General features: G+C 37.6%; 1 protein-coding gene across 17 annotated transcripts in view; it reads left to right on the forward strand.

Annotated features, from left to right (window-relative positions):
• The window catches only part of RABGAP1L (RAB GTPase activating protein 1 like), a 675876-nt gene that overhangs the window by 445524 nt on the left and 204137 nt on the right, over positions 1–26215 (forward strand). For all 17 annotated transcript variants that reach the window (XM_070590936.1, XM_070590944.1, XM_070590948.1 and 14 more), the window contains one exon: positions 18601–18642. In XM_070590936.1, the coding sequence (XP_070447037.1) occupies positions 18601–18642 (42 nt within the window). The remainder of the gene's footprint in view (positions 1–18600; positions 18643–26215) is intronic.

A 26215-nucleotide genomic window follows, 5' to 3' on the forward strand; every position in this document is an offset into this window, starting at 1 on the left:
AAAATACGAGTGGCTAGGCTCTACCCCTGAGAAATTTTTATTTGTTTGATCTGAGGTTGAACTCCTGCATCAGTGTATTATAAAAGCACCCCAGGTGATTCTAAGAAATAACCAGGGTTGAGGATCACTTATCTAATGGAAGAACAACTGAATTAGAATCAGTAAACTTGTCATTCCAGTCCTAATTCTGGGAATTCAGATAAAGCACCCAGCATATTTGATCTTCCTTTGTGAAATGGAGACATTAATAGCAGTTTATACACCTGACAGGTATGTTACAGTCACAAATGAAACCATGTACTCAGAAGTTCTTTGCATTTACGTGCTATACAGATGGTAGCAGTTAAGGTTTACGACGTACAGTAGTCCCCCTTAGACATGGTTTCGCTGTCCAAAATTTCAACCCGTGGTCAACTGGGGCTGGTAGTAAATAGAAAATTCCAGAAATAAACAATTCATAAGTTTTAAATTGTGGGCCATTCTGAGTAACATGATGAAATCTCCCACTGTCCTGTTCCTGCTCGTTCCTGCACCAGATGTGAATCATCCCTTTGTCCAGCGTTTCCACACTGTCTATGCTACCCTCCCATTAGTCACTTAGTAGCTGTCTAGGTTATCAGATCCACTGTTGCGATACTGCAGTGCTCAAGAAATGCTTATTTTACTTAATGGCCGCAAAGCACAAGAGTGGTGGTGCTGGCAATTCAGATATGCCAGAGAGAATCCATAAAGTTCTTCCTTTAAGTGAAAAGGAAACTTAATAAGGAAAGATTTAATAAGGACTTAATAGGAAAGGAAAAAAATCGTATGCTGAGGTTGCTAAGATCTATGGTATTTTGTTATAATTGTTCTATTTTATTATTAGTTATTATAATTTTTTTACTGTGCCTAATTTATAAATTAAACTTTATAAATATAGGTATGCATGTATAGGAAAAAAACCCCATACATATAGGGTTTTCTGTACCATCCACCGGGGGTCTGGGAACACATCCCCCTCTGGATAAGGGGGGCTACTGTAATGGCGACTGTAAAGTAGTGTGTTTAGATTGATACTAAGGCCTGTGTAGTTTTTGGCAGAAAGATGCTGATCTGTCTCTGAGGCAGAAAGAAACCGGCTCCTTGGCTATCCCCAGGGTAAATCATCCTGATTCTTAAAAGTTTGCACTGCATTTTTATTCAGACTAGGCTGCTAGTGGCTTTCAGTGGCAGGGCGCAGGAGGTGGAGAAAAAGATGGAGCTGCCCCATCTGGCAATTAAAAAAAAGTGTGAGTTCCTAAATTGTAAAATCCTTCTTGTACCTTCACAGTGATACGGTGGCCAACACTGGAGCTGTTTGCCTGATGTATCTCTTCCGACTCTTTTTCAGTGCTTTCCTCCTATATCGTTTCTATGTCTGCTATCACTTGTGTTTAAGCTTCACTAACATTTACCCATATACTGAATGAGGACCGGAGAAAGAGAAAGGGTCATCAAAGATGAATGTGCTCATTAATGGTTTCCCAGCATGACAGGAATCTTGAAGGGGTACAATTTACTATCCAGAGCATTTCCTGGTGTGTTAATCTAGGTGCAACCTTTCACTGGATTCATCACCAAGCAAAATTATATACAATTTCTTGAGGCTTTTGAATCCTCTCAACTGTATGTGTCATAGCAAGTTCTTGAGCCTTTTTTTTTTGGCATAATTCTGCTTAAGAGTACTTAAAATATCAACTCCTGCTTATCTCTGAAGATGGTGATTAATGTGTGATTGGTTTAGTTTTTCTGAGCAAATCAGCCACTGCATTATACCCTAGTTTTCAGATTTGGGAAGAAGTGGTGAACCTCTGGGACTGAAGAAGATGAGAGATAACACGTCCGGATTTTATTGGTTACTGTCCAGGAGCTCACTTTTCATATTTAAGAAGGAACTGAGTGTAACATGTCTGTCTTTCCAAATAGCTTGAAAAGGAGGCTCAACAACCAAAAAAAATATGAAGTTAAAATCAGGAAATTATAGGAAGAGGAACATTTCATGATTTTTAATTCTTATTAAAGTTGTGTTCCTTTGACAACCCTATTTATTTCATCCATTCATTCAACTAATACTGAGCGCCTACTCTGTTCCTGGTAGTGTTCTAGTGTTCTGAGTGATGGAAATATACCAGTAAAGACACAGGCAGAGTTCTGCCCTCATGTAACTTACAGGGAATGGAGACAGGTAAATGAATAGTTACACAGCAGTGGGATGAGTGTTGTGATATGGAGAGTGCAGGGTGCTTTTAAAGAGCATGAATGAGGGGTACCTAACCCAGCCATGGAAAGCCAAGAAAGCCTCCCGAGATGAATTAGCCTCTAGTCTCAGATCAGAGAAAGAGAGGAGTAGCTAAGTGAAGAGGGAAAGATGTTCCAGGTAGAGAAAACACCATGTAGAAAGGTCTAGAGGTTCAGGGCATGGTCTAATATGGGGGAATTCCTTCAGAAGAATCTGTTTATTATTTCCCCACAGCTATGAGGTCACTAAGAAGAGTGGGGTTTGTGGGGAGTGGGTACCACTGAAGAAATTCCTACATGCAGCATGGAGAAAAGTGCTATTCCATCTTGCTGTGGAGTGGTGTCAAATTGTTTAGCAGATGGCACATGACATGGTAGCAACCAGCTGAGAGAGTTATGAAGGAGGACCTTACAATTTATCAGTAGTTCTAAATCTTCTGGTTAGGATTCCCTGGATTAGCATTGTAAAGGAATAACCTCAGTTTTTCCCTCCTGTTGTAGGGAAAAACTTAGTTCATTCTGTCTCCTATGTATTTCTTCCCTCTGTGTCTCTTCTACTCTCATACTGCTACCACACTCACAGAACACTTCTGACACTCCTGGTCACCAAATGTGTGGAGGTTTTTCCCCACACTAAGCAATTCTCTGGAACACCAGCTGCATGTCCTACAATTTAAGTCAATTCTAACCCTGTCTACCTGGAGATAGTGTCAGATCCCACAGGTTAAGGGCTCAGTCCCACAAGACTTCTCCCACCCCACTTCAGATGTCAATCACAAGTAGTAGGTCCCCAGGTTACCCACAACTTCTGTCTGTTTTGACTACAAATCAGAAGTTCCCATGATCCCCTCCTCAGGATTGATTAATTTGTTAGAGCAGCTCACAGAACTCAGGGAAACACTTACATTTACTGCTTTGTTAAAGGATATAATAAAAGATACAGATGAAAAGCCCGATGAAGAGATACATAAGGCGAGGTCTAGGAGGGTCCCAAGCGGAGGAGCTTTGTCCCTGTGGAGGTGCAGTGCGTCATCCTCCTGGTGTGGATGTGTTCGCCAACCTGGAAGCTCTCCGAACCCAGTACTACAGTGTTGGGGTTTTTATGGAGGCTTTATCATGTAGGCATGATCGATCATTAACTCTTTTTTCACCCCTTCTCCCTCCTCAAGAGAATTGGGGTGGGGGTAGAGGGTGGACGAGGCTAAAAATTTCAAGCTTCCAATCATGGCTTGGTCTTTCTGGTGACCAGGAGCCCACCCAGAGTTGCCTCATTAGAACAAGAGACCCTTCTATCACCTAGGAAATTACAAGGGTTTCAAGAGCCCTATGTCAGGAACCAAGGTCAAACATCAAATATTAGAACAAGAGATGTTCCTAGTTTTCTTATCACTTAGGAAATTACAAGAGTTTCAGGAGCTCTGTGCCAGAAGCCAGGGGCAGAGACCAATATATATTTTTTATTATCTTAAAAGCATATATTTAATGCTTCTCAAGTTGATAGATTAAAATTTACGCCTTATAATGATAAATTGATACACACTCACATATTTCTTAGCTAATGGTCTTCTGGAGCCATGTTTAATCTGAAGAATCAAGCATTAAAATATCTTCGTTGTTAACTCATCTAATTTGTAAAACGTTCTTATTTTGACTTTAAATTAATACCTTCAAATTTGCGGAAAATGTATAGTATGCCATAGTCATCTCGAACACTATCTCTAGAGACAGACTGCCTACTTTTGAATCCTAGCTTTAACTATTTGTGTGTGATCTTGGACAAGTTAATGAACCTTCAGCAGTGTGCTTTAGTTTCTACATCTCACAAGTAAATTGAATGATACATGTAGTTCTAAAAATAATTATTGGCATATGTTAAGTGCTCAATAAATGTTAGTAGCTAATATCATCATCTTCTTCATCATCATCATCATCATCTCTAGTTTTATTTCATCAGTTGGAATTGAGTCAAGTTCCAGCTTTCCAAAGAATACTTCAGACTGCTCTTACTCAAGTTATTTCTGCACACCTGATTGCCTATTGCATTTTTCTGCAGGGGAGTTGTCCCTATAGCATAACTTCATAGAGTGTACCAAATAGTGCTCTGTTCTCTAACCTTTGCGTGTGACTTGCCTCCCCAATTATACTGATTTAAAAAATAGATATATTTCTTTTAAATCATCAGAATACCTCCATCCCATGTTGAATACATAGTTGGTGCTCTGTAAATATTTATTCATTTTAGAGTAATTTGTTGTGAGATTTTTAAAGGTCATTTTTATTTTTTAAAAAGGGATAGGTACCAGAACTCTAACAGCAGAGCTCTTGTACCTTCTGGCTTCTGGGTGAATTGGGTCAGTGGAAACTCTCCAGGAGCTGGGAAGGAGAGGATCAAGATCAGCTGTTAGTTAGGAGTTGGTGGAAGTCCTTTGTCATTATGAAGGGCATCAGAACTGCCCTTCCCCCGCCCCCGCAGTCTGGGACTGATAACTGTAGCTGGAAGGTGATATAACTCAAGGCTCACCATGACTTAAGGGAGTTTGAGAACAACAGAAGGGTGATTGCCAAAGGACATCTTTCTGGGAGCTATAAAGTGCTTTACAGGTCACACCTCTCCTTTCTTACCCAGAGGTGGTGTATTATCTGTTTATATTTTTCTCTCTCATCCTAGCCTGGGAGTCCCTTGGTGTAGGGATAACTTATCCTTCCTTGTAAATGTGCAGATGCTTGTATGTACTAGGCAGTCTTCAGAATGCTTGGCACACAGATTTGATGAATGCTTGTCAAAACGTCTAATTTGATTTATTGCTCTTATTTTACCTGCCTGGTTTCTGAAAGGTTTATTTAATTCAGATGCCACTAGCCTCTAAGAATTCTTCCCAGAGTCACTCATAATTAAGGACTCAGACTTTGTAGATATATCTCTATTCAGTACTTCATTTATAAAAACAAATGCAAGTCAAGCAAAGATTTAAAAAAATTACCCACAACTAGCCAGGTGCATTCGTATGTTAAATTTATTTCTCCTCTCCCCTTCAATCACGAACTGTCTTTGTTCACCACTCTACTTATTAAAAAACTAACAAATGAATCTATAGTAAAACTGGAAAATATATAGTGAAACTAGGGGAAAGGGAAAGTGGGGATCATCCCAGTTTTGTTATATTTTATATTATACTAGTGAATTAGTAGTAGACATAAGGGAGGACTTAGCTGTGAGGCTTTTAAAACATCAAGACGGATGAATTTGGATGCAGGCTGCTGTGAAGGGCCCTGAAATCTTTTTAAGCTGCTGCTTGGTTTTCAGTGATGCAATCCTGACCTCTAGTGGGCATCCAGAAACAAAAATCAAAACCCAGAGCATCTCATCATTTTACTGGTTACTCCCTAAACCTCCGCTATTTAGTCATCCTGAAAGATTGAACATTTGAAGAGATTACAACATGAGGAGCAGAATAAAGTAAAATACCTTTGGGCTAACATGTTACAATATTCTTGCCATAGGACCTATGTCTGAGAGCAGCCAGGATTTACTTCTTTATATTTGCATACTAATTATCTGTTATTTTCTTCTTTCTGTGGAAAAATGCATTACTTTGCAGATCACAGAAGTAAGAAACTTATCAAAGAGAAGCCAAAGTGAAGAGTGTTCTGGTTACCTGATGTGTATAACAAGCTACACCAAACTTGAGTGGCTTTAAAACAAAGATTTTGTAGTGAGACATATTAATATTATGTGGCCTCCTGATCTGGTGCACTGACACAACATCGCTTCTGAGGTATTTGTGCCAAGAATACGTAATCTAATTTAATCATAAGGAAACATCAAACAAATGAAGTTGAGGGACATTCTACAAAATAACTGGCCAGTACTCTTCAAAAGTGTCAAGTTCATGAAAGACAAAGACTGAAAACTGTCCCAGATGAAAGAAGACTAAGGAGACATGACAACTAAAGTCAGTGTATGATCCAGGATTAGATTCTGGACAGGAAAAGGACATTAGTGGGACATTTGACAAAATTTTAATACTATTTTCTGGGTTTGGGTAGTTGTACTGTGACTATGTAAGATGTTAACATTTGATGAAGCTGCGTGAAGAGTGTGCAGAAACTCTTGGTACTATTTTTGCAAATTTTTTCTAAATCTGAAATTATTTCAAAATGTTTTTAAAAATTAAAACCAGCCATTTATTTTGTTCACAATTTCATAAGTCAGGAATTCGGGGGGGATTCAGCTGTGTGGTTCATCTCTGATCCACACAGCATCAGCTGGGGCATCTGAGGCTGGAGGATTCACTCTCAAGATGACTTCCTCACTCACATATCTGGCACCTGAGGGACCTTTGGCCTCTCTTTCTTATGGATGTCATCTCGTCCTGCAGGCTCTTTCCTTTTTGTTTGGCTTCTCAGAGCATGAGGGTCTAAGTGTAATTGCACTTCTTACTTGATGTCTGGCTTCTAAGAGGGAGTGCTCCAAGGGATGGGACATGGAAGCTATCAGTCTCTTAAGATACAGACCTGAAATATTGGCATAGTTTCACTTCTACTATTTTCTCTTGGTCAAAGTAGTAGCATAGGCTTCCCAGATTCAGGAGGAAAGGGCAGAGACCTCACCTCTCAGTGGGAGAAGTGTCAAAGAATTACAACCATCTTAATTCATTACAGATATCTAACCAAAATCTTCCTGAATTTGCAGTAGATACGGAATTAGTGAAAAATGCATGGTTGGTGTTTTTTTTTTCTGACAGAAATAAGTTCTAATCCTGGCTTTATCATTTACTAACAGTGTGTATGTCTCTGAGCCTCAGTTTCCTCATCTCTAAAATGGTGGCAGAAAAACATATGCCATAGAGTTGTTGACAGGATTAAGTGAAAATATATGTATATATATAAAATACTGGGTATGGTAGGCAACCTAATAATAATTGCCAGCATTTATCAAATGCTTAGCAAGTGCTCAGTTCATTTGCTATGTTTTTTATCTGCCATCTCGTTTAGTCATTATCCATTCCTGGGGTGATCTGTCCCATGCTGGATGGGTCAGAAAAGGCTGCGTCCATTTCCTCCTGCTTTAGCTGTATTTGTGGGTCTGCTCCATTTCCCTTGTCCACTTCTGCTTTGATAATTTCTCACTGCCGTGTTGTTAGGATTTCCATTTCCACATACTGTTTATTTCTCTCTTATTTTGATCCCTAAGGCCCCAGGTGCTGATGCACGTTGACACCTTTTGACACTGCCTTTTCAGCATTTGTTCTCAGTGCTGTCAGTGTAGCTTCTGACAGCTTCTCATACAATCTGTCAGCTCCCTCTGAGCCCACGACTGCCTGCTCGTCAGAGCCGAAATGTTCACTGTCTTTGTTTCAGTGAGTTCTTTGCTGTGAGCCTTTATGCAGGCTTGTGGGCGCCGAGTTGTCGGCCTACCCAGGAACATGATGATCTGCACTTGGGAGCAGTTATTTAATTTGGGGCAATTACTCGTAGGTGTTCTGTAAAGCGGAGATTTTTCCAGGCTGTGACTGAATTTTGAGACAGCAGCTTCCTAATCAGTTAAGGAACCACTTCATTCATGCAAGGCTGGTCTCAATCTGTTGTCACTGGAGGAAAGTGGTGACCCTTTCTTTCCACAGCAAGCTGAGTTCCTATTGTTTTACATCCTGTAAGCAGTCAGCTATATTTTATGAGTGTTTTCAGTATGGAGACAAATAATAAAATTTGGTTTTGGTAGAAGTCACCTATTTGTTATCTTTCTACTCTCTGCTCTTAAAATTTGCTTGCCTTTAAATGGAAAGAATCACTTTAATCTTTTCGGATTTAGATGACACAATAAATAATACCCAACTAAAGGATTTATTCATTCATTCACTTAGTCATTGAGCCATCTTCTCTAACTTAGTAGGAAAGAGTATGACTTCTAGAGTTACACTGCTCTGGTTAAAATCCACTTGCTAGCACGTAACCTTGAGAAATTTACTTTGACTTCTCTACGTCTTAATTTTCTGGGTTTAAAATGGAATTTAGAGTTGTTGTGGGATTAAATAAGGACACGTTTTCAATGTAATTAATTCAGATCTTGGCACATAGAAAATATTCAGTGGATTTTGTCTCTTTATTATCTTGCACTTGAAGTTAGACCTTATACTATAAATAATAAGTAGCCGTAACAACATGTTTACTTGTTACTTTTACTCTTAATAATTCTCCAAATGTTTTAACCCTTTGAGTCCTATCAGGAACCCTTATTTACCCCATAGTAACAAATAAATTGCTACAGATTACATAGTCCTGAAAAAGGGAGGCATGTTGAAAATGTATAACACTTTTTTCTTTTAAAAATGTATTTCAAAAAATAAACTTCAGTTCAATTAGACAGGTTGGATCATGTAAGAGTAGGTGGACAATGAAGTAACAATGGGGAATTCAGTTCATGGTGGCTTAGAAGAGTGAAGGGTGGTTCACGTATAGTTCACTTCATTGTTGGCTAGGAGGCTGAGGACTGGAGCTTGCATTGACATTATCATCATATAACCAACCTATTTGTAATGCCCCACTTTTAGACTGACGAAATGCTGCCCTGTGGAAGGTTCCTGTAATTTAATGATTTGTTTAATTCTGTTCCTAAATGAGAATGTCTTACTTAAAAGAAAAAAATAAATATTTAACTAAGGTTGCCTTCCATTACTCTCCTCTTAGGAAATCAGGATACATTTTGCAGTGAAATAAACTTGCTATTCTACCAAATTTTTTTTCCTGATTTCCAGCAATTCAGAGGTCTGAAAGTATCTTTTTTTTTTAAAGATTTTATATTTTCCTTTTTCTCCCCAAAGCCCCCCAGTACATAGTTGTGTATTTTTAGTTGTGGGTCCTTCTAGTTGTGGCATGTGGGACGCCGCCTCAGCATAGCTTGATGAGTGGTGCCATGTCTGCGCCCAGGATCCCAACCAGTGAAACCCTGGGCTGCCAAAGCAGAGTGCACGAACTTAACCACTCGGCCATGGGGCAAGCCCCTGAAAGTTTCTTTGCTTGTAAAGTCTGGTCACACTATTATACCTTACTTTAAGTCTTGTGAAGTCTTTACTTTTCTTTCTTTCTTTCTTTCTTTTTTTTGAGGAAGATTAGCCCTGAGCTAACTACTGCCAATCATCCTCTTTTTGCCAAGGAAGACTGGCCCTGAGTTAACATCCATGCCCATCTTCCTCCACTTTATGCATGGGACGCCTACCACAGCATGGCTTTTGCCAAGTAGTGTCGTGTCCACACCCAGGATCCAAAGCAGGGAACCCTGGGCCACCGAGAAGCAGAATGTGCGAACTTAACCACTATGCCACCAGGCCAGCCCATCTTTACTTTTCTTGATTTTTATGAATAATGTCTAGAGAGTCATATAAACAGATGCAGTAACACCTTAGTATTCTGAACTTCTTTAAAGAGTTTACATGTATAAATTTTTCTGGTAACTGAAAGTTACCTCTTTAGCTTTTGAAACTCAAAGAAAAATCTACTTCTTATTTAAAACATATTCTATCCTCCCTTCTTTTTTTTTATTTTTAAAAATTTTTTATTTTTTATTGAGTTAATGATAGGTTACAATCTTGTGAAATTTCAGTTGTAAATTATTGTCTGTCAGTCGTGTTGTAGGTGCATCCCTTCACCCTTTGTGCCCACCCCCCACCCCACCTTTCCCCTGGTAGCCACTAATCTGTTCTCTTTGTCTACATTTTTAAATGAATTTAAATGAATGGAGTCATACAGAGGTTGTCCTTCTCTATCTGGCTTACACTTAGCATAATTCCCTCAAGGTTGATCCATGTTGTTGAAAATGGGACGATTTTGTTCTTTTTTATGGCTGAGTAGTATTCCATTGTATATATATACCACATCTTCTTTATCCAATCACCTGTTGATAGGCAATTAGGTTGCTTCCACGTCTTGGTTATTGTAAATAATGCTGCAATGAACATTGGGGTGCATGGGACTTTTAGAATTGCTGATTTCAAGCTCTTTGGATAGATACCCAGTAGTGGGATAGCTGGATTGGATGGTAGTTCTATTTTTAATTTTTTGATGAATCTCCATACTGTTTTCCATAGTGGCTGCACCAGTTTACATTCCCACCAGCAGTGTATGAGGGTTCCTTTTTCTCCACAACCTCTCCAACATTTGTTACTATTTGTTTTAGTTATTTTTGTCATTCTAATGGGTGTAAGGTGATATCTTAGTGTAGTTTTGATTTGCATTTCCCTGATGACCAGCGATGATGAACATCTTTTCATGTGCCTATTGGCCATCCATATATCTTCTTTGGAGAAATGTCTGTTCATGTCTCCTGCCCATTTTTTGATCGGGTTGTTTGATTTTTTGTTGTTGAGTTGTGTGAGTTCTTTATCTATTATGGATATTAAACCTTTGTCGGATGTATGACTTGCAAACATTTTTTCCCACTTAGTGGGTTGTTTTTTTGTTTCAATCCTGTTTTCCCTTGCCTTGAAGAAGCTCTTTAGTCTGATGAAGTCCCGTTTGTTTATTCTTTCTGTTGTTTCCCTTGTCTGAGAAGACATGGTGTCCAAAAAGATCCTTTTAGTACTGATGTCAAAGAGTGTACTGCCTACATTTTCTTCTAGAAGCCTTATGACTTCATGTCTCAGCTTTAGGTCTTTGATCCATTTTGAGTTTATTTTGGTGAATGGTGAAAAAGAATGGTCAATTTTCTTTCTTTTACATGTGGCTTTCCAGTTTTCCCAGCACCATTTCTTGAAAACTCTTTCTTTTCTCCATTGTATGCCCTCAGCTCCTTTGTTGAAGATTAGCTGTCCATAGATGTGTGGTTTTATTTCTGGGCTTTCAATTCTGTTCCATTGATCTGTGCACCTGTTTTGGTACCAGTACCATGCTATTTTGATCACTGTAGCTTTGTAGTATGTTTTGAAGTCAGGGATTGTGATGCCTCCAGCTGTGTTCTTTTTTCTCAGGATTGCTTTAGAAATTCGGGGTCTTTTGTTGCCCCATATGAATTTTAGGATTCTTTGTTCTATTTCTTTAAAGAATGTTATTGGGATTCTGATTGGGGTGGCGTTGAATCTGTAGATTGCTTTAGGTAGAATGGACATTTTAACTATGTTTATTCTTCCAATCCATGTACATGGAATGTCTTTCCATCTCTTTATGTCATCATCCATTTTTTTCAGAAAAGTCTTGTAATTTTCATTGTATAGGTCTTTCACTTCCTTAAATTCACTCCGAGGTGTTTTATGCTTTTTGTTGCAATTGTGAGTGGTATTGTGTTCTTGAGTTCTTTTTCTGTTAGTTCATTATTAGAGTATAGAAATGCTACTGATTTATGTAAATTGATTTTACACCCTGCAACTTTGCTGTAGTTGTTGATTACTTCTGAAAGTTTTCCAATGGATTCTTTGGGGTTTTCTATATATAAGATCATGTCATCTGCAAACAGCAAGAGTTTCACTTCTTCCCTCCCTATTTAGATTCCTTTTATTCCTTTTTCTTGCCTGATTGCTCTGGCCAGGACCTCCAGTACTATGTTAAATAAGAGTGGTGATAGAGGGCATCCTTGTCTCGTTCCTGTTTTCAGGGGGATGGCACTCAGTTTTTGCCCATTGAGTATGATGTTGGCTGTGGGTTTGTCATATACGGCCTTTATTATGTTGTGGTAGTTCCCTTCTATGCCCATTTTGTTCAAAGATTTTATCATAATCACCTGTTGGATCTTGTCAAATGCTTTCTCTGCATCTATTGAGATGATCATGTGGTTTTTATTCCTCAGTTTGTTGATGTGGTGTATCATGTTGATTGATTTGTGGATGTTGAACCATTCCTGTGTCCCTGGTATGAATCCCACTTGATCATGTTGTATGATGTTTTTTGATGAATTGCTGAATTTGGGTTGCCAAAATTTTGTTGAGAATTTTTGCATTTATGTTCCTCAGCGATATTTGCCTGTAGTTCTCCTTTTTCGTGCTGTCCTTGTCAGGCTTTGGTATCAGCGTGATGTTGGCCTCGTAGAATGTGCTAGGAAATATTCCATCCTCCCTAATTTTTTGGAATAGCTTGAAAAGGATAGGTATTAAATCCTCTCTGAAAGTTTGGTAGAATTCCCCAGGAAAGCCATCTGGTCCTGGGGTTTTATTCTTTGGGATGCTTTTGATTGCTGTTTCAATCTCTTTCCTTGTGATTGGTCTGTTCAAATTGTCTGCTTCTTCTTGCTTCAGCTTTGGGAGGCTGTGGGAGTCTAAGAATTTATCCATTTCCTCTGGGTTATCCATTTTGTTGGCGTATAGTTTTTCGTAGTATTCTCTTATAATCCATTGTATTTCTGCAGAGTCTGTTGTTATTTCTCCCCTTTCATTTCTGATTTTGTTTATTTGCGCTTTCTCCCCTTTTTCCTTTGTAAGTCTGGCTAGGGGGTTGTCAATTTTATTTATCTTCTCAAAGAACCAGCTCTTTGTTTCATGGATCCTTTCTACTGCCTTTTTTCTTTCAATAGCATTTATTTCTGCTCTGATTTTTATTATTTCTCTCCTTCTGCTGACTTTGGGCTTTGTTTGTTCTTCTTTCTCTAATTCAGTTAGGTGTAGTTTATTATTTCTTAGTCGGGATTTTTCTTGTTTGTTAAGATGTGCCTGTGTTGCAGTGAATTTTCCTCTCAATACAGCTTTTGTTGTATCCCATATGAGTTGGTATGGCATGTTATCATTTTCATTTGTCTCCAGGTATTTTTTACTTTCTTCTTTAATTTCTTCAATGATCCATTGCTTGTTCAATAGCATATTGTTTAGTCTCTACATCTTTGTGCCTTTCTCAGCTTTTTTCTTGTAGTTAATTTCTAGCTTTATAGCATTATGATTGGAGAAGATGCTTGTTAGTATTTCAATTTTTTTAAATTTGTAGAGGCTTGCCTTGTTTCCCAACATATGGTCTATCCTTGAGAATATTCCATGCATGCTTGAGAAGAATGTGTATTCTGGTGTTTTTGGATGGAGTGTTCTATATATGTCTGTTAAGTCCAGCTGTTTCAGCTTTTCATTTAGCTCCACTGTTTCTTTGCTGATTTTCTGTCTGGATAATCTGTCCAATGATGTGAGTGGGGTGTTGAGGTCCCCTACTGTTATTGTGTTATTTTTGATATCTTCTTTTAGGTTTGTTAATAGTTGCTTTATGAACTTTGGTGCTCCTGTGTTGGATGCATAGATATTTATAAGCATTATTTCTTCTTGATGAAGTTTCCCTTTGATCATTATATATTGGCCCTCTGTGTCTCTCTTTACCTGCCTTATCTTGAAGTCTGCTTTGTCTGTTATAAGTATTGCAACACCTGCTTTCTTTTGTTTGCTATTAGCTCGGAGTATTGTCTTCCACCCCTTCACTCTGAGCCTGTGTTTGTCCTTGGAGCTGAGGTGTGTTTCCTGGAGGCAACAAATTGTTGGATCTTGTTCTTTAATCCATTTTGCCACTCTGTGTCTTTTCATTGGAGAGTTCCATCCATTTACATTGAGGGTGAGTATTGATGCATGAGGGCTTAATGCTTTCATTTTGTTGCTCATTTTCCCGTTTTCCTGTGTTTCCTTTGTTTCTCGTCCTGTGTGTTTTAGCCTACCCATTGACTTCTGCAATTTCTTATGCTGGGTTTCTTAGATTTTTCCTTATTTATGTTTTGTGTCTCTGTTCTGTTTTTTAGTTTAGTGACTACCCTGAAGTTTGTATTCAGAATCTCTTGTATAACATAGTCTATTTTCTGGTGGTGTCTTATTTCCTTAGCCTAGACTGATTCAGTCCCTCTCCTCCTCCCCTTCTAAATTATTATTTTCATCTCTTATTCCAACTTGTGTTATGAGTTTGTGGTTAGAGTGATAAGATTGTCTTTGCTTTGGTGATTTCCTTCCCTTTATCCTAATGCTATAGTTGAATATTTGCTGTCCTATTCTGATTCTATCTATCTGTCTCCCTACTCTGTGTTTTGTGACCCCTTTCTCCCTTTTTTTCTTTTTTCAGGTATGAGAGCCTTCTGGAGGATTTCTTGTAGTGGAGGTCTTGTGGCTACAAAGTCCCTTAGCTTTTGTTTGTCTGGAAAAGATTTAATTTCTGCCTCATATCTGAAGGATTTTTTTGCTGGATAGAGTATTCTTGGCTGAAGATTTTTATCCTTTAAAGTTTTGAATATGTCTTTCCATTCTCTCCTAGCTTGTAAGGTTTCTGTAGAGAAATACTCTGAATGTCTGATAGGGGTTTCCTTGTAGGTTATTTTCTTCTGTCTTGCTGCCCTGAGTATACTTTCTTTGTCATTCATTTTTGCCATTTTTACTACTATATGCCTTTCAGTAGGTCTTTTTACATTGACAAATCTAGAAGATCTGAAAGCTTCCTCCACACACATTTCTGTCTCAATCCCTAGATTTGGGAAGTTCTCTTCTGTTATTTCTTTGAGCACACTTTCTGCTTCATTTTCCTTTTCCACGCCCTCAGGAATTCTGATTCTTCTTAAGTTGCATTTTCTCATTGAGTCAGCTATTTCTAAGAGATTTTCTTCATTTTTTTAAATTCTTAGTTCTCTTTCTTCCTCTCTCTCAAGCCATTCAGCCTGTCTATCTTTGATTATGCTAATTTGCTCCTCTCTGGTGTCTACACGGGCATTCAGGGAATCTGTATTCTGTTTTCTCTGATCCATTGTATTTTTCATCTCTAATATTTCTGATTGATTCTTCTTTATAGTTTCAATCTCTTTTGTGATGTAACTCCAAAACTCGTTGACTTGTTTCTCTATATTTCCCTTTACCTCATTGAGTATTTTGATGATAGCTATTCTGAACTCATTTTCACTTAGTTTACCTATTTCCAAGTCCTCAGGACATACTTCTGTGTTTTTATTCCTTTCATCTTGGACTGGAGCTTTTATAAATTGCTGTGTGGTAGAGGAGCGGTTTTTACATATTATTATTCAGTTGCAGTTACAGCCTGTTGCCATTAGATGGGGGTCGAGAGCCACGTGCTCTGAGCCCTCCACTTTCATTCGCCATGGCTGCGCTCAGCGTGGGTTGGGGGAGGAGGGGCACTTCCTCTTGTGCGCAGACCTGGATTCTGATCAGCTCTCGCTCTCTGGTTTCCTGGGGCCTTGGCTTAATGGCGTCCCCCACGCGAAAGCTTTCCCCCATTAGAGGGTTTCCGCTGCATGAGTCTGTGAGAGTCCTAGATGATCCTGTGGACGCGCAGCCCCTCCCCTGTTCCTTCCCTCACCTGTGCAGCGATCCCAGTCTCTAGGAGAGGGAGTGAAGTTCTCTCTTACCCCGTTCCAGCTCCTCCGAGGGTGGCTCCAGCCTCTCCGCCCTCCATCCTTTAGCTGCTGTGGGTCTCTAATGATTTCTGTTATTAGGAATTTTTTTTAAGGTTGGAAAGCAGTTGCTCTTTTTGGTTGTAATTTGGTGGGGAGAGAGTCCTGGGTGAGCTCATGCTGCCATGTTGCTGACGTCACTTGTCTATTCTCCCTTCTTAAGCACATTTTGAACATGATGTAAGCCTTCATTAACACTGCTGGATTATTATCATGAACTAATATTAACTGTTGAAGGCTTATTAACTCCACTAAATGGGTCCAGACAGCTATACATTGCATGGGTTTTTTTAAGGGTATATTGTACTTCTGTTAGACCTACTATTTTAATTCTGATGTCTCTGTTGACTGTCTGTCCCTAACTCCATCTAGCACACACCTTGTCTTTTAGTTTGATACTTCTGATATCTACAAACTATAAAGCCATATCACCAAACTAATTTGAATTGTATATGAAATAAAAATTTTGAATAAATTTTTCTTTTGGTGTTAGAGCCATTTTGGCTGTTTAGGGGTCTTAAATTTTTTTTTTAATTTCTAAGTTCTCATTTGTGTTTTTCATAGCTGAGTTGTCCAGTAGTTTCACTTTGAGAGAACTGAAAACAAGAGTTTCTTACTGTAATTTGATGGTGCTTTTGTAAATTGGCCTAGTTGGGTCCATAGGGAAAAGAATAAATTCCAGAGGGGCCGCCCAGTGGTGCAGAGGTTAAGTGCGCACGTTCCACTTTGGCGGCCCGGGGTTCACCAGTTCAGATCCTGGGTGCAGACGTGGCATTGCTTGGCACACCATGCTGTGGCAGGGGTCCCACATATAAAGTAGAGGAAGGTGGGCACGGATGTTAGCTCAGGGCCAGCCTTCCTCAGCAAATAGAGGAGGATTGGCAGCAGTTAGCCCAGGGCTAATCTTCCTCAAAAAAAAATGAAGAAATCCCAGAAAATCTGGGATAGCTAGTATTACAGTTCAATCATTCAGTCATCAAATAAGCACTTACTATGTATATTACACCAGCACTGTGCAGTGAAAATGCCATTAAATTAGATATTAGGAGGCTTCAGGGATGACTCTAGCCTACTACTAAATACATGAATAACCTTAGGCAAGTAAAAATCATATTCTGAAAAACCGAGAATCATAATACAGGTTGTTACGAGAATCAATGAGGTTTTGCTATTCCAGGAAAGCAGGGAGGTGAGGGGAATGTTTGGCAGAGGGGTTGAGAATATGAGAGAGGTTGAACGTGGAGTGGAGGGAGTTTCCAGAGTACGCTGAAGGGATTTGGGAGCGAGAGGAGCCATGGGAGCCTGGCTTAGGAGAAAAGACAAGAGCATTATGAGGATTAGAGAACTAGAGACAAGAGAGGCTTTCATTTTGAGCCCTGACTAGAAAAACAAGATCAGAAACATGGCGGATTAGTCCTGATGGCAAGATTGATAAGCACTCAGATTGTGAGAACTCACTGCTGCCTAGCCATTGTGACTTGGGGATGGAGGGAGTGAGGAGCAGGGAAGCAAGTCTTTTTTCTTTCGGTCTGCAAGTTTTGGCAGCAGTGGGCAGCAGCTAAGGGATGAGGACCCAAGTTTAGATTAGGAAAGCAAATTTTGCTTAATTATAACCCAAGTTTTTAAATATACAATAGTCCTCTTTTTTGTAATCAGTAAATAGTGATCAGAACTAGTCTAGGATCATTGCTTGGTGTGATGATGAGCTTTGTCAATTTGTTTTTGTCTCTTGGCCTGATTATACTTACTTCCTACTGCTTTGGGTTTCTTAATTAACTGAGTAAACCCCAAATCTCTAACCAAATGTTTTGTGTTTATCCTTCATCCCTTTCACCATTACATCATATTTTTGGTGGCTGAATATGAAAGATTACATTAGTAAATTATAACAGCAGTGTGCTCTAAATTCCTAGTCCTAATTCTCGCTGCTGATTTTGGAGACAGAAAGTGCTTGGTTTATTAGGAGTTCTTTGCATAATACATCTGATACAGCTTCATATCCAAAAGGCAGATAGATATTTGTGACCAAGAAGAAGAGGGCGCATCAAATAGACCCTGGACTTATGGAAGATGTCAACTCATACTTGAAAGATCTCTATTCTCATGTATGATGACTTGCATGGCAAGGAAACAGCATATTCCATGGCAACTTTGTTTCTGATTGTGTCATCTTGAGCATTTAAGATTCCCTGTCTCTTGAATTTAATATCTCAACATCTCTTCAGTCATTGGGCTGAACTCAGCGTTCAAAATTGAGCTCCAGCATGGCTTCTTAACAAGCTATTTAATTTGTTTATTCCTAAAGAAATATTCCTCCTGTTTTTAGGGAAGAAAAAGGAAAAAGAAGACTACCAGAGAGCTCCTAATTACCACCTAATTATATTGTTGTATACAACTACTTGAATACAAATACTACTTGAGAGCTAGCACTAAAACAAAAATCAAAATAAGAACAAAATAAGATAAGAATAAAATAAATAAAATAAAAATAAGAATTAAAAAAAGAAGAAGAACAGTAGTGGAAATGCAGTGTGATGCTTACAACTCCCCTCATGCGATCGGTCCCAGTTATCAGCAACACTAGTTGTGGTTTATTTTGTTTTGTTTTGTCAGCCAGGAGCAGTTTAACCACATCACCCAGATGTGCAGACTAAGAATTTCAGTTAATAATCTTAGACTTCTACATTGCTGCTATCTTGATCAAGTAACTTGACTTTTGCAAGGCTTAGTTAGACCTATGCAAATAATCAAGAAATGGAGTGAAGGAAAATAACTTATTGTAAAAACAGTAATTTTATGTGAACATTGATTAAATAGCACCAAAAGTTTACAGTAAGCCTCTCAGAGGAAGAAAATACCTTTTTAAAAATTTCATGAGTTTATTATTATTGTATGTGAAGATGAAAACAATTAGGAATTTTATTAAAGATGTATGGAAATCTTTGGAAAATACTCAGTAAAACAGTGATACATGTGGCAGCATTGATTTTGACTCTCTTTTTCTGTTTCAGGGTTTGAACATAATCTTTCATGTAGCCTTGGCTCTCCTAAAGGTAAGTCTATTTTTAGCTTTAAGTTACCAAACTATCTTACCTCTCTGCCCTTGGAATTGGGCATGAGTCCGTTTCTAGCCTTTGACTCATTCTAGACTCTTGAACACAAAAAAAGACTTCTCTGACGAACTCTGATCCTCTTCCTTCTTCCCATCCTTTTTTGTTGTTTTTTAGAGGATGTTTCTTTATTTTTCTTACAATACATTTGATCTTGCTATCATAGCACTCCTTCCAGTGGCATCATGATATGTTTTCATTCATATGAGTTGGATGATATAAAATTTGAAACCTGTTTTCTGTCAAAACGATGCCAGCTTTTTCCTTAAAATACTTCTTAACATAATAACATCCCTGGAGGTACCTAAACATATAATTGAATTATTAGAAAGCTTCTGTAATATACTGACTAAAAAGAAACTGCTACATTTCAATTTACAGTTCTTTCTCTGATAGCTAGAAATTTATAAGACACTTTAGAATTTAATTATAATTACTTTGTTGGACTTTCAATATCAACATATCAGTGCCGCTTTAACAGTGTGGTAACAGCAAGACATTTGCTGCAGATTTGGTGAAAATAACCCAGTAGATTTTTGGCCTTCAGTCAAAGGTAGCATTCTGTTATGAAAGGTGATAATTGCCTGTTTATCAAAAGATGCAGGTTCACCCTTTCCCCAGTAAAACATAGTGGTTAAAATTGCAGACACTGGCCTCAGACGATTTGGTTCTAATTTCAGCTCTACTGTGTGACCTTGGGCAAATTACTCTAAGTGCTCAGACCCTAAGTTTTAAGATAATAATAGAAACTAATTAATGGGATTGTTGTAAGAATTAAATAAGATGATACATAAAAAGCCTAAATATAGTGTCTATAAAATTTTATTGCATAATAAATGTTAGCTGTTATTATTGGGATTACTATTGTATTTACAAGGTAACTCAGAATGTGTTTCTAGATTCCCCATCATTCTTCCAAATTTCCCAAAAGAAGATAACTTATGTTCAGAGAGCCTCTTGATATTTTAGGAGAGTTTCCATACTTAACTGTGAAATATCTTGAACCGAAACAAAAGCATGACATAATATGGGCCCTGTGCAACTCAAGAAATGGGTTGCTGCTCCTCATCTCTTATTCTGTTAAACATTTGTTTTTTATGAAGTTCATAAAATATACTTAAAATAGTTCATTAAGTCATTTTAAGTTTAGATATGAACAATTCTTATGCCAAAGTTATTTTAGAAGTTAGGAAAATATTTCAAATATTTTCTATAAAATAACACAAACATATTTGTATTTATCTTTTAGTGAAGTCATGGATTTCTACTTCTAATTTTTTTCTTGTCATTAAAACAAATCAAAACCTAAAACTTTCTAAGATGCTTTCTGTATAGGACTGGAATAAGACTTAGAATGCCTAAGCTGTGAAAGTATTATTTAATTCAGACTAAAAATAATATTAAAACATAATGTAAGTGTAAGGAAGTCCAACAAAGCTCTGATTTTTTCTATCATCTCTAATTTTTTTAAGTTGAAGATATTATATCTTTCCCAAAATGCCTTTCCTCATTTTTTTTGATGACCTTTCTTTATTGGTGCTCTCAGCATATCCTTAGTCTGTCTTTTGGGGGTAACCCAGGACTTCCCCTCTGGATATCACACCTATATTCTGTGTCAGCCTAATGCTGTATCCATCTGGTAAGTTCTATTCCTGATTGACAGGATTTTTTGGCTTGATTGTATTATTTTCGGCCATGTTAACCCAGACATGGCCTGTGTAGAGGACATTCTCTGGCCACTGGCCAAAAAAGCTTTTGTATCTTCTACAGCAATACATGGACACTCATCCAATATCATCTTGGAAAATTTGACAAGTTAGAAAAGATAAAAAGGAGAGCTTTCTCACTATTGTTGGCCTATATTTATATCCCCTTCTTGTATGAATCCTGGAGCTGACCCCACATAGAGACAGTATATATAGGATTAATTGAAGTGTACTTAATTGATCCAGTTGCCCCCACCTGGAAAAAGAATACTCCAAACACATATGACAGTGACTAACTTTTAGCTTCTAATCTAATATGTCAGATAAAAAAATGTATATTCGTTTGTATAAAAATAACAAACCTAGGGATAGTTCGAAGTGCTTATAAACCCAGCCTAAAGTAATTTTCGATATAGCTATAAAGGGAGTTTAGATTTCTCTGTATTAGAAGTGTTTCTTGTGATGAGGCAAATCGGAAAAGGAAGTAACATTTCTTGAGCACTTACTCTGTGCTAAGTGCTAGCGTAGGTTATCTCATTAACTCACATTAAATGTCCAAGTGTTGTTTGTAGGAGAATCATAAATTGTATTAGTCAGAGAAAACCATCTAATTCTCTTCCCCAGTTGATAACTGAGGGAGCCAAAGTCCCAGATTGCCTAAAGTCTTTTGGCTTAGTAATGATAAAGCTGGATTTACAATATTTTTAAACAACATAGATATAGGTGAATGTCTCTGTTGCTCAGTATGGTTTACAGATATCTACTTTCTGAATGGGAGCTACTTTCTTTGGGGTTAGAAATAGTCTACCAGGTGGTTGGAAAGCTATTGAACTGAAAGAATGATTCAGTATAGTAGGTAGCATCATCAAATCATTTAGGATGTTGGCAGTGTCTACTAGGTAGGTTAAATATATTTCCAAAAATCTAATTCATTTATTATATTAAACATTGAGTAGTCATAGCATAGTACATTGTAATAGATTGGAGATGGTCAGTCAGAATTAATCTTAGCCACTTTATGTTGACAGAGAAAATTTTCTGTCAGAATAGGTTCTTTGCTTTCAGACAGTGGTTAAAAGTAAATGACAGAATGTGTTCCCCCCTCCAACAAATGCCCATTTTGTGTGAGCATATAAATATTACAGAGATAAAGGGATACTCATAATCCACTCCTAGAGGTAACTGGATATAAAATCTTCCTCCTGTACTTTAGTCTTTGAATATGTAAGCATGCATTACCTACCCACATACATATGTTTGTATATGTACATATATTTTTTAATATGTGTTTGAGGGTTTAAAATAAGAAGATGAGGAGGTAGGAGATAAATTCAGAACAGCATACAGGGATGAACATATATTTATTTTCTTTCAAAAGATGCTATTGAACAAGACTTTTTTTCATTTAATAATATATTATGAATATATTTCAATCTTACTACATGCATATAGTGGCTAAAATCATGGATGTGGGAGCCAGACTGCTTGAGTTCAAATCCCATCTCCCACAGTTTCTCCAGCAATCTTAGGTAAATTACAGTGTTTCCATCTTTAAAATGGGGATATTAGTAAAACCTATCTCATAGGATTGTTGTTAGGGTTTAATGAGTGAATATATGATTGCTGCCTAGAACTTAGTAAGTTCTACACTGCACCAATTCCACCAATTAGAATTATTATTACACATAGAATTTCCTTAACCTTTTTAATGACTGTTTAGTATACTATTGTATGTACCATAATTAGCCAATTTTATATTTAATTTTTGTGGACTTTTAAGTTGTTTCCAGATTTCCTGTTAAACAATACTGTAACAAACATCCTTAAGATTCCCTCTTTGCATACTTATCTAATAATGTCTTGAGGATAAATTTCTAGGAATGTAATTTCTGGGTCAAACTGAAATCATGTTTTCAGTTTTGACACATATTGCAAAACTGCTTTCTCCTAGCAATATGAGAGTACATTTTCCCCATACTCTTGAAAAAGCAGAATTTCTAAATATGCACTTTCATGAACCTTGAAAGCAAGTTGTAAAACAAAGCAGCTTAAAAAGTTATTGTTATAATAATTTGTTTAATTGTAAACAGACAAAACTCTCCAGAAAGTTTTAAAGAGTCCAATGTTATGTTCTTCTGTTTGGGAATGTCTGGTTTTCTTAGGGAAGCCAGTTGATCCTGGCTGAATTTTGGAAGAGTGAGCCTTAGCTTGGAGGGGCTTTGTATATTACAGAAAAGTTCTGAAGTGGATCTTTGATGTTTTTGCCTTCTAAACCCTCTCCACTGTGTGAAATCTTTCCTTACCATTCTATTGAAGCTTTTTTGATGAAGTTACTAATAAAATCTAGTGGACATCTTTCCATTTTTGTCTTATTTGATCTCTCAACAGTTATCAAAACAGCATAATGACATATACTTTTTGTTTTCTTCTTTTTTGAAGCATTCTCCCTTGGCTTCTGTCTTATTTTTCATCTCCCTCTCTGCTTCTTCTCATTTCCCTTTGCTCACTCCTTTTTCCCTCATCATTAACTTGGAGTTCTACAGAGCTCCAGCCTCTAGGAACTCACTTGATGCTTCTCCCTTGCTGATCTTGTTCACTCCCCTGGTTTCATCTATAAATGTTCCCTCTCATCTTTATATTTAGCCCAGATCCAAATATTTGGCAGTGGACTTAACGTGTCTGTTTGGATGTTTCAGAGGCACCTCAAATCCACAAGTCAGAACTGAACTCATGTGCCCTCCCAGACCTCCTCCTCCTCCAGTGACCTTCACCTCAGTAATGGCACTACCCACCTGTTCAAACTAGAAACCTAGACATTATCCTTAACTCTCTTCTCTTCTTAGTCCCTGACCTCTACTAAGTCACCAAAACCTGTGGATTCTACTTCTTGAGAATTTTTAGAATCTTCCTACTTTGATAGTTTAGGCTTCTCTCTAACATGGACTGTTGGAGTGACCTGTTTCAGTAACAGATATTGAACACCTACCAAGTGCGGGTACTTTTCTAGGCATTGGAGATGAAGTGTTGATGAGGAAAGACCTGCTCTCATGGAGCTTGCATTCTGATGCAGGAAAGATAGTAATTAAACATATTATTGTAACATCCTGAGATTTATGAAGGAGAATGATGTTGATGCAGTGTAGAGAAGGGAGCTCCCTTCTTTGGATTAGATTGCCAATGAAAGTGCTCTGAGGGATGATATTTGAGCTGAAAATCAAATGAAAAGAAGTAGCCTGCTATGCCAAAATCTGGGGAATGAGCCTTCTAGGCAGAAGAAATAAGTGTAAAGGCCTTAAGGAGGGTTTTTATAATCTTAAAAAGAAAGAAGGCCTGTGTCTGGAGTGTGATAGGTAAGAGAAGTTAGTGGCTTGGATTTTGGTGTTAGCAGTGGTTCTGAGAGAAGACTGCTCTTCCTCAGTCTACTTGTGACCATTGTCAAGTCCGTTCCCACATTGCCACCACAGTCATCTTCTTAAAAAAGATTTTATTATTCACTATTCAACAGATATTTGCTCAACACGTATTCAGAGACAGACACTATTCTGTGTGCTTGACTAGATCGGTGAACTAAAATAACAAAAATACTTGCCTCCATGAAGCCTATGTTCTAGCAGTAGACAGTTAATAAACAATAAATATAACAAATGTGTATATATAATGTATGAGAAATAATAGTGATACGGGAAAAAGGAAAAGGGAGTTCTGGATAGGTTTTACAGTGTTAAATAGAGTTCTAAGGGTAGACTCCATCAAGAAGTTGAGACTTGGACAACGACTTAAAAGTAGTGAGTGGTGCTGATGTGCATTCCGCATCAGGAGAATGGCATTCCAAACAGATGGAAAAGCCATGTACTGGGATTGTGATTGGAGCAAGTGAGTAAGGAAGTGCAGTAAGAGATGGGTAAGAGAAGTAACTTACCTCCTTACTTAAAACTCTTCAGGGGCTGGCCCCGTGGCTGAGTGGTTAATAAGTTTGCATGCTCCGCTGTGGCAGCCCAGGGTTTTGTCCCTCGGTTCAGATCCTGGGCACAGACATGGGACCACTCATCAGGCCAATTCTAGGCGGCATCCGACATGCAACAACTAGAAGGACCTGCAACTAAGATATACAGCTATATACCTGGAGAATTTGGGGAGATAAAGCAGAAAGAAAAAAAAAAAAGGTTGGCAACAATTGTTAGCTCAGGTGCCAATCTTTTAAAAACAACAAAAAACATCTCTTCTATGGCTTGTTATTGTCCACCCTTTTTCATTGTAGCCATTCTAGTGAGTGTGAAGCAGTATCTCATTGTGGTTTGATTTGCATTTCCCTGATGGCTAATGATCTTGAGCATCTTTTTATGTGCTCATTGGTCATTTGTATATCTTCTTTGGAGAAACATCTATTCAAATCTTTTGCCCACTTTTTAATTGTGTTATCTGTCTTTTTATTGTTGAGTTGTGAGAGTTATTTATATATCCTGGATATTTTCTCCCATCCTGTGGATTGTCTTTTCATTTTCTTCATAATGTCCTTTGAAACACAAAAGTTTTTAATTTTGGTAAAGTCTAGTTAATCTATTTTTGTCTTTTGTTGATTGTGCTTTTGGTGTCATATCTAAGAAACTATTTTCTAATCTAAAACCACAAAGATTTCTTCTTCTAAGGGTTTTATATTTGTAGCTCTTACATTCAGGTCTTTAATCCATTTTGAATTAATTTTTGTATATGGGGTGAGGTAGAATGTTAATGGCTGAGTTATGTCCGACATCCCAAAATTCATGTGTTAAGGTCTTAACCCTCAATGTCTCAGACTCTAACTATATTTGGAGATAGGGTCTTTAAAGAGGTAACTAAGTTAAAATGAGGTCATTAGAGTAAGCTCTAATCCAATATGACTAATGTCTTTATAAAAGAGATTAGGACACAGACATGTGCAGAGGGAAGACCATGTGAACACACAGGGAGAAGACAGCCATCTACAAGCCAAGGAGAGCCTTTAGAAGAAAGCAACCCTACTAATACATTGATCTTAGACTTCCAGCCCCAGAACTGTGAAAAAAATAAGTTTCTCTAAATTATGCCACTCCATCTGTGGTGGTTTGTTATGGCAGCCCTAACGAACTATTATAGTAGGAGTACCACTTCATTTTTAGCATGTGGATATCTAGTTGTCCCAGCACTGTTTATTAAAAGACTTTTCTTTCCCCGTTGAATGGTCTTGGCAGCCTTGTCAAAAATTAGTGGACAGTAGACACATGGTTTTATTTCTAGACCCTCTATTTCGTTGATCTTTGTTTCTCTCTTTATTCCAGTACCACACAATCTTGATTACTATAGCTTTGTAGTAAGTCTTAAGATCAGGAAGTGTGAGTCCTCCAACTTTGTTCTTATTTTTCAGTGTTGTTTAGCTGTTGTGAGTCCCTTGTATTTCCACATGAATTTTAGGATCAATTTGTCAATTTCTGCCAAAAAAAAAAAAAGTGTGATTTTGATAGGGATTGTATTGAATCTCTACATCAACTAGGGAGTAATGCTATCTTAACAATGTTAAGTCTTCTGATCCATGAACATGGGAGGTTTTTCTGCTTATTGAGGTCTTTGATTTCTTTTAGCAGTTTTATAGTTTTCAGTATACAAAGGTCTTGTAATTCTTTTGTTAAATATATTTCTAAGTATTTTATTTTGTTTGCTATTGTAAATGGAATTGTTTTCTTAATTTCATTTTTGATTCTTTATTACTAGTATTTAAAAATAGTTATTATTCTGTATTGATCTTGTATCCTACAACCTTGCTGAACTTATTTTTAGCTCTAATTTATATATGTGTG

This window comes from Equus przewalskii, chromosome 23 (genome assembly GCF_037783145.1).
Source record: "Equus przewalskii isolate Varuska chromosome 23, EquPr2, whole genome shotgun sequence".
Lineage (NCBI taxonomy): Eukaryota > Metazoa > Chordata > Mammalia > Perissodactyla > Equidae > Equus > Equus przewalskii.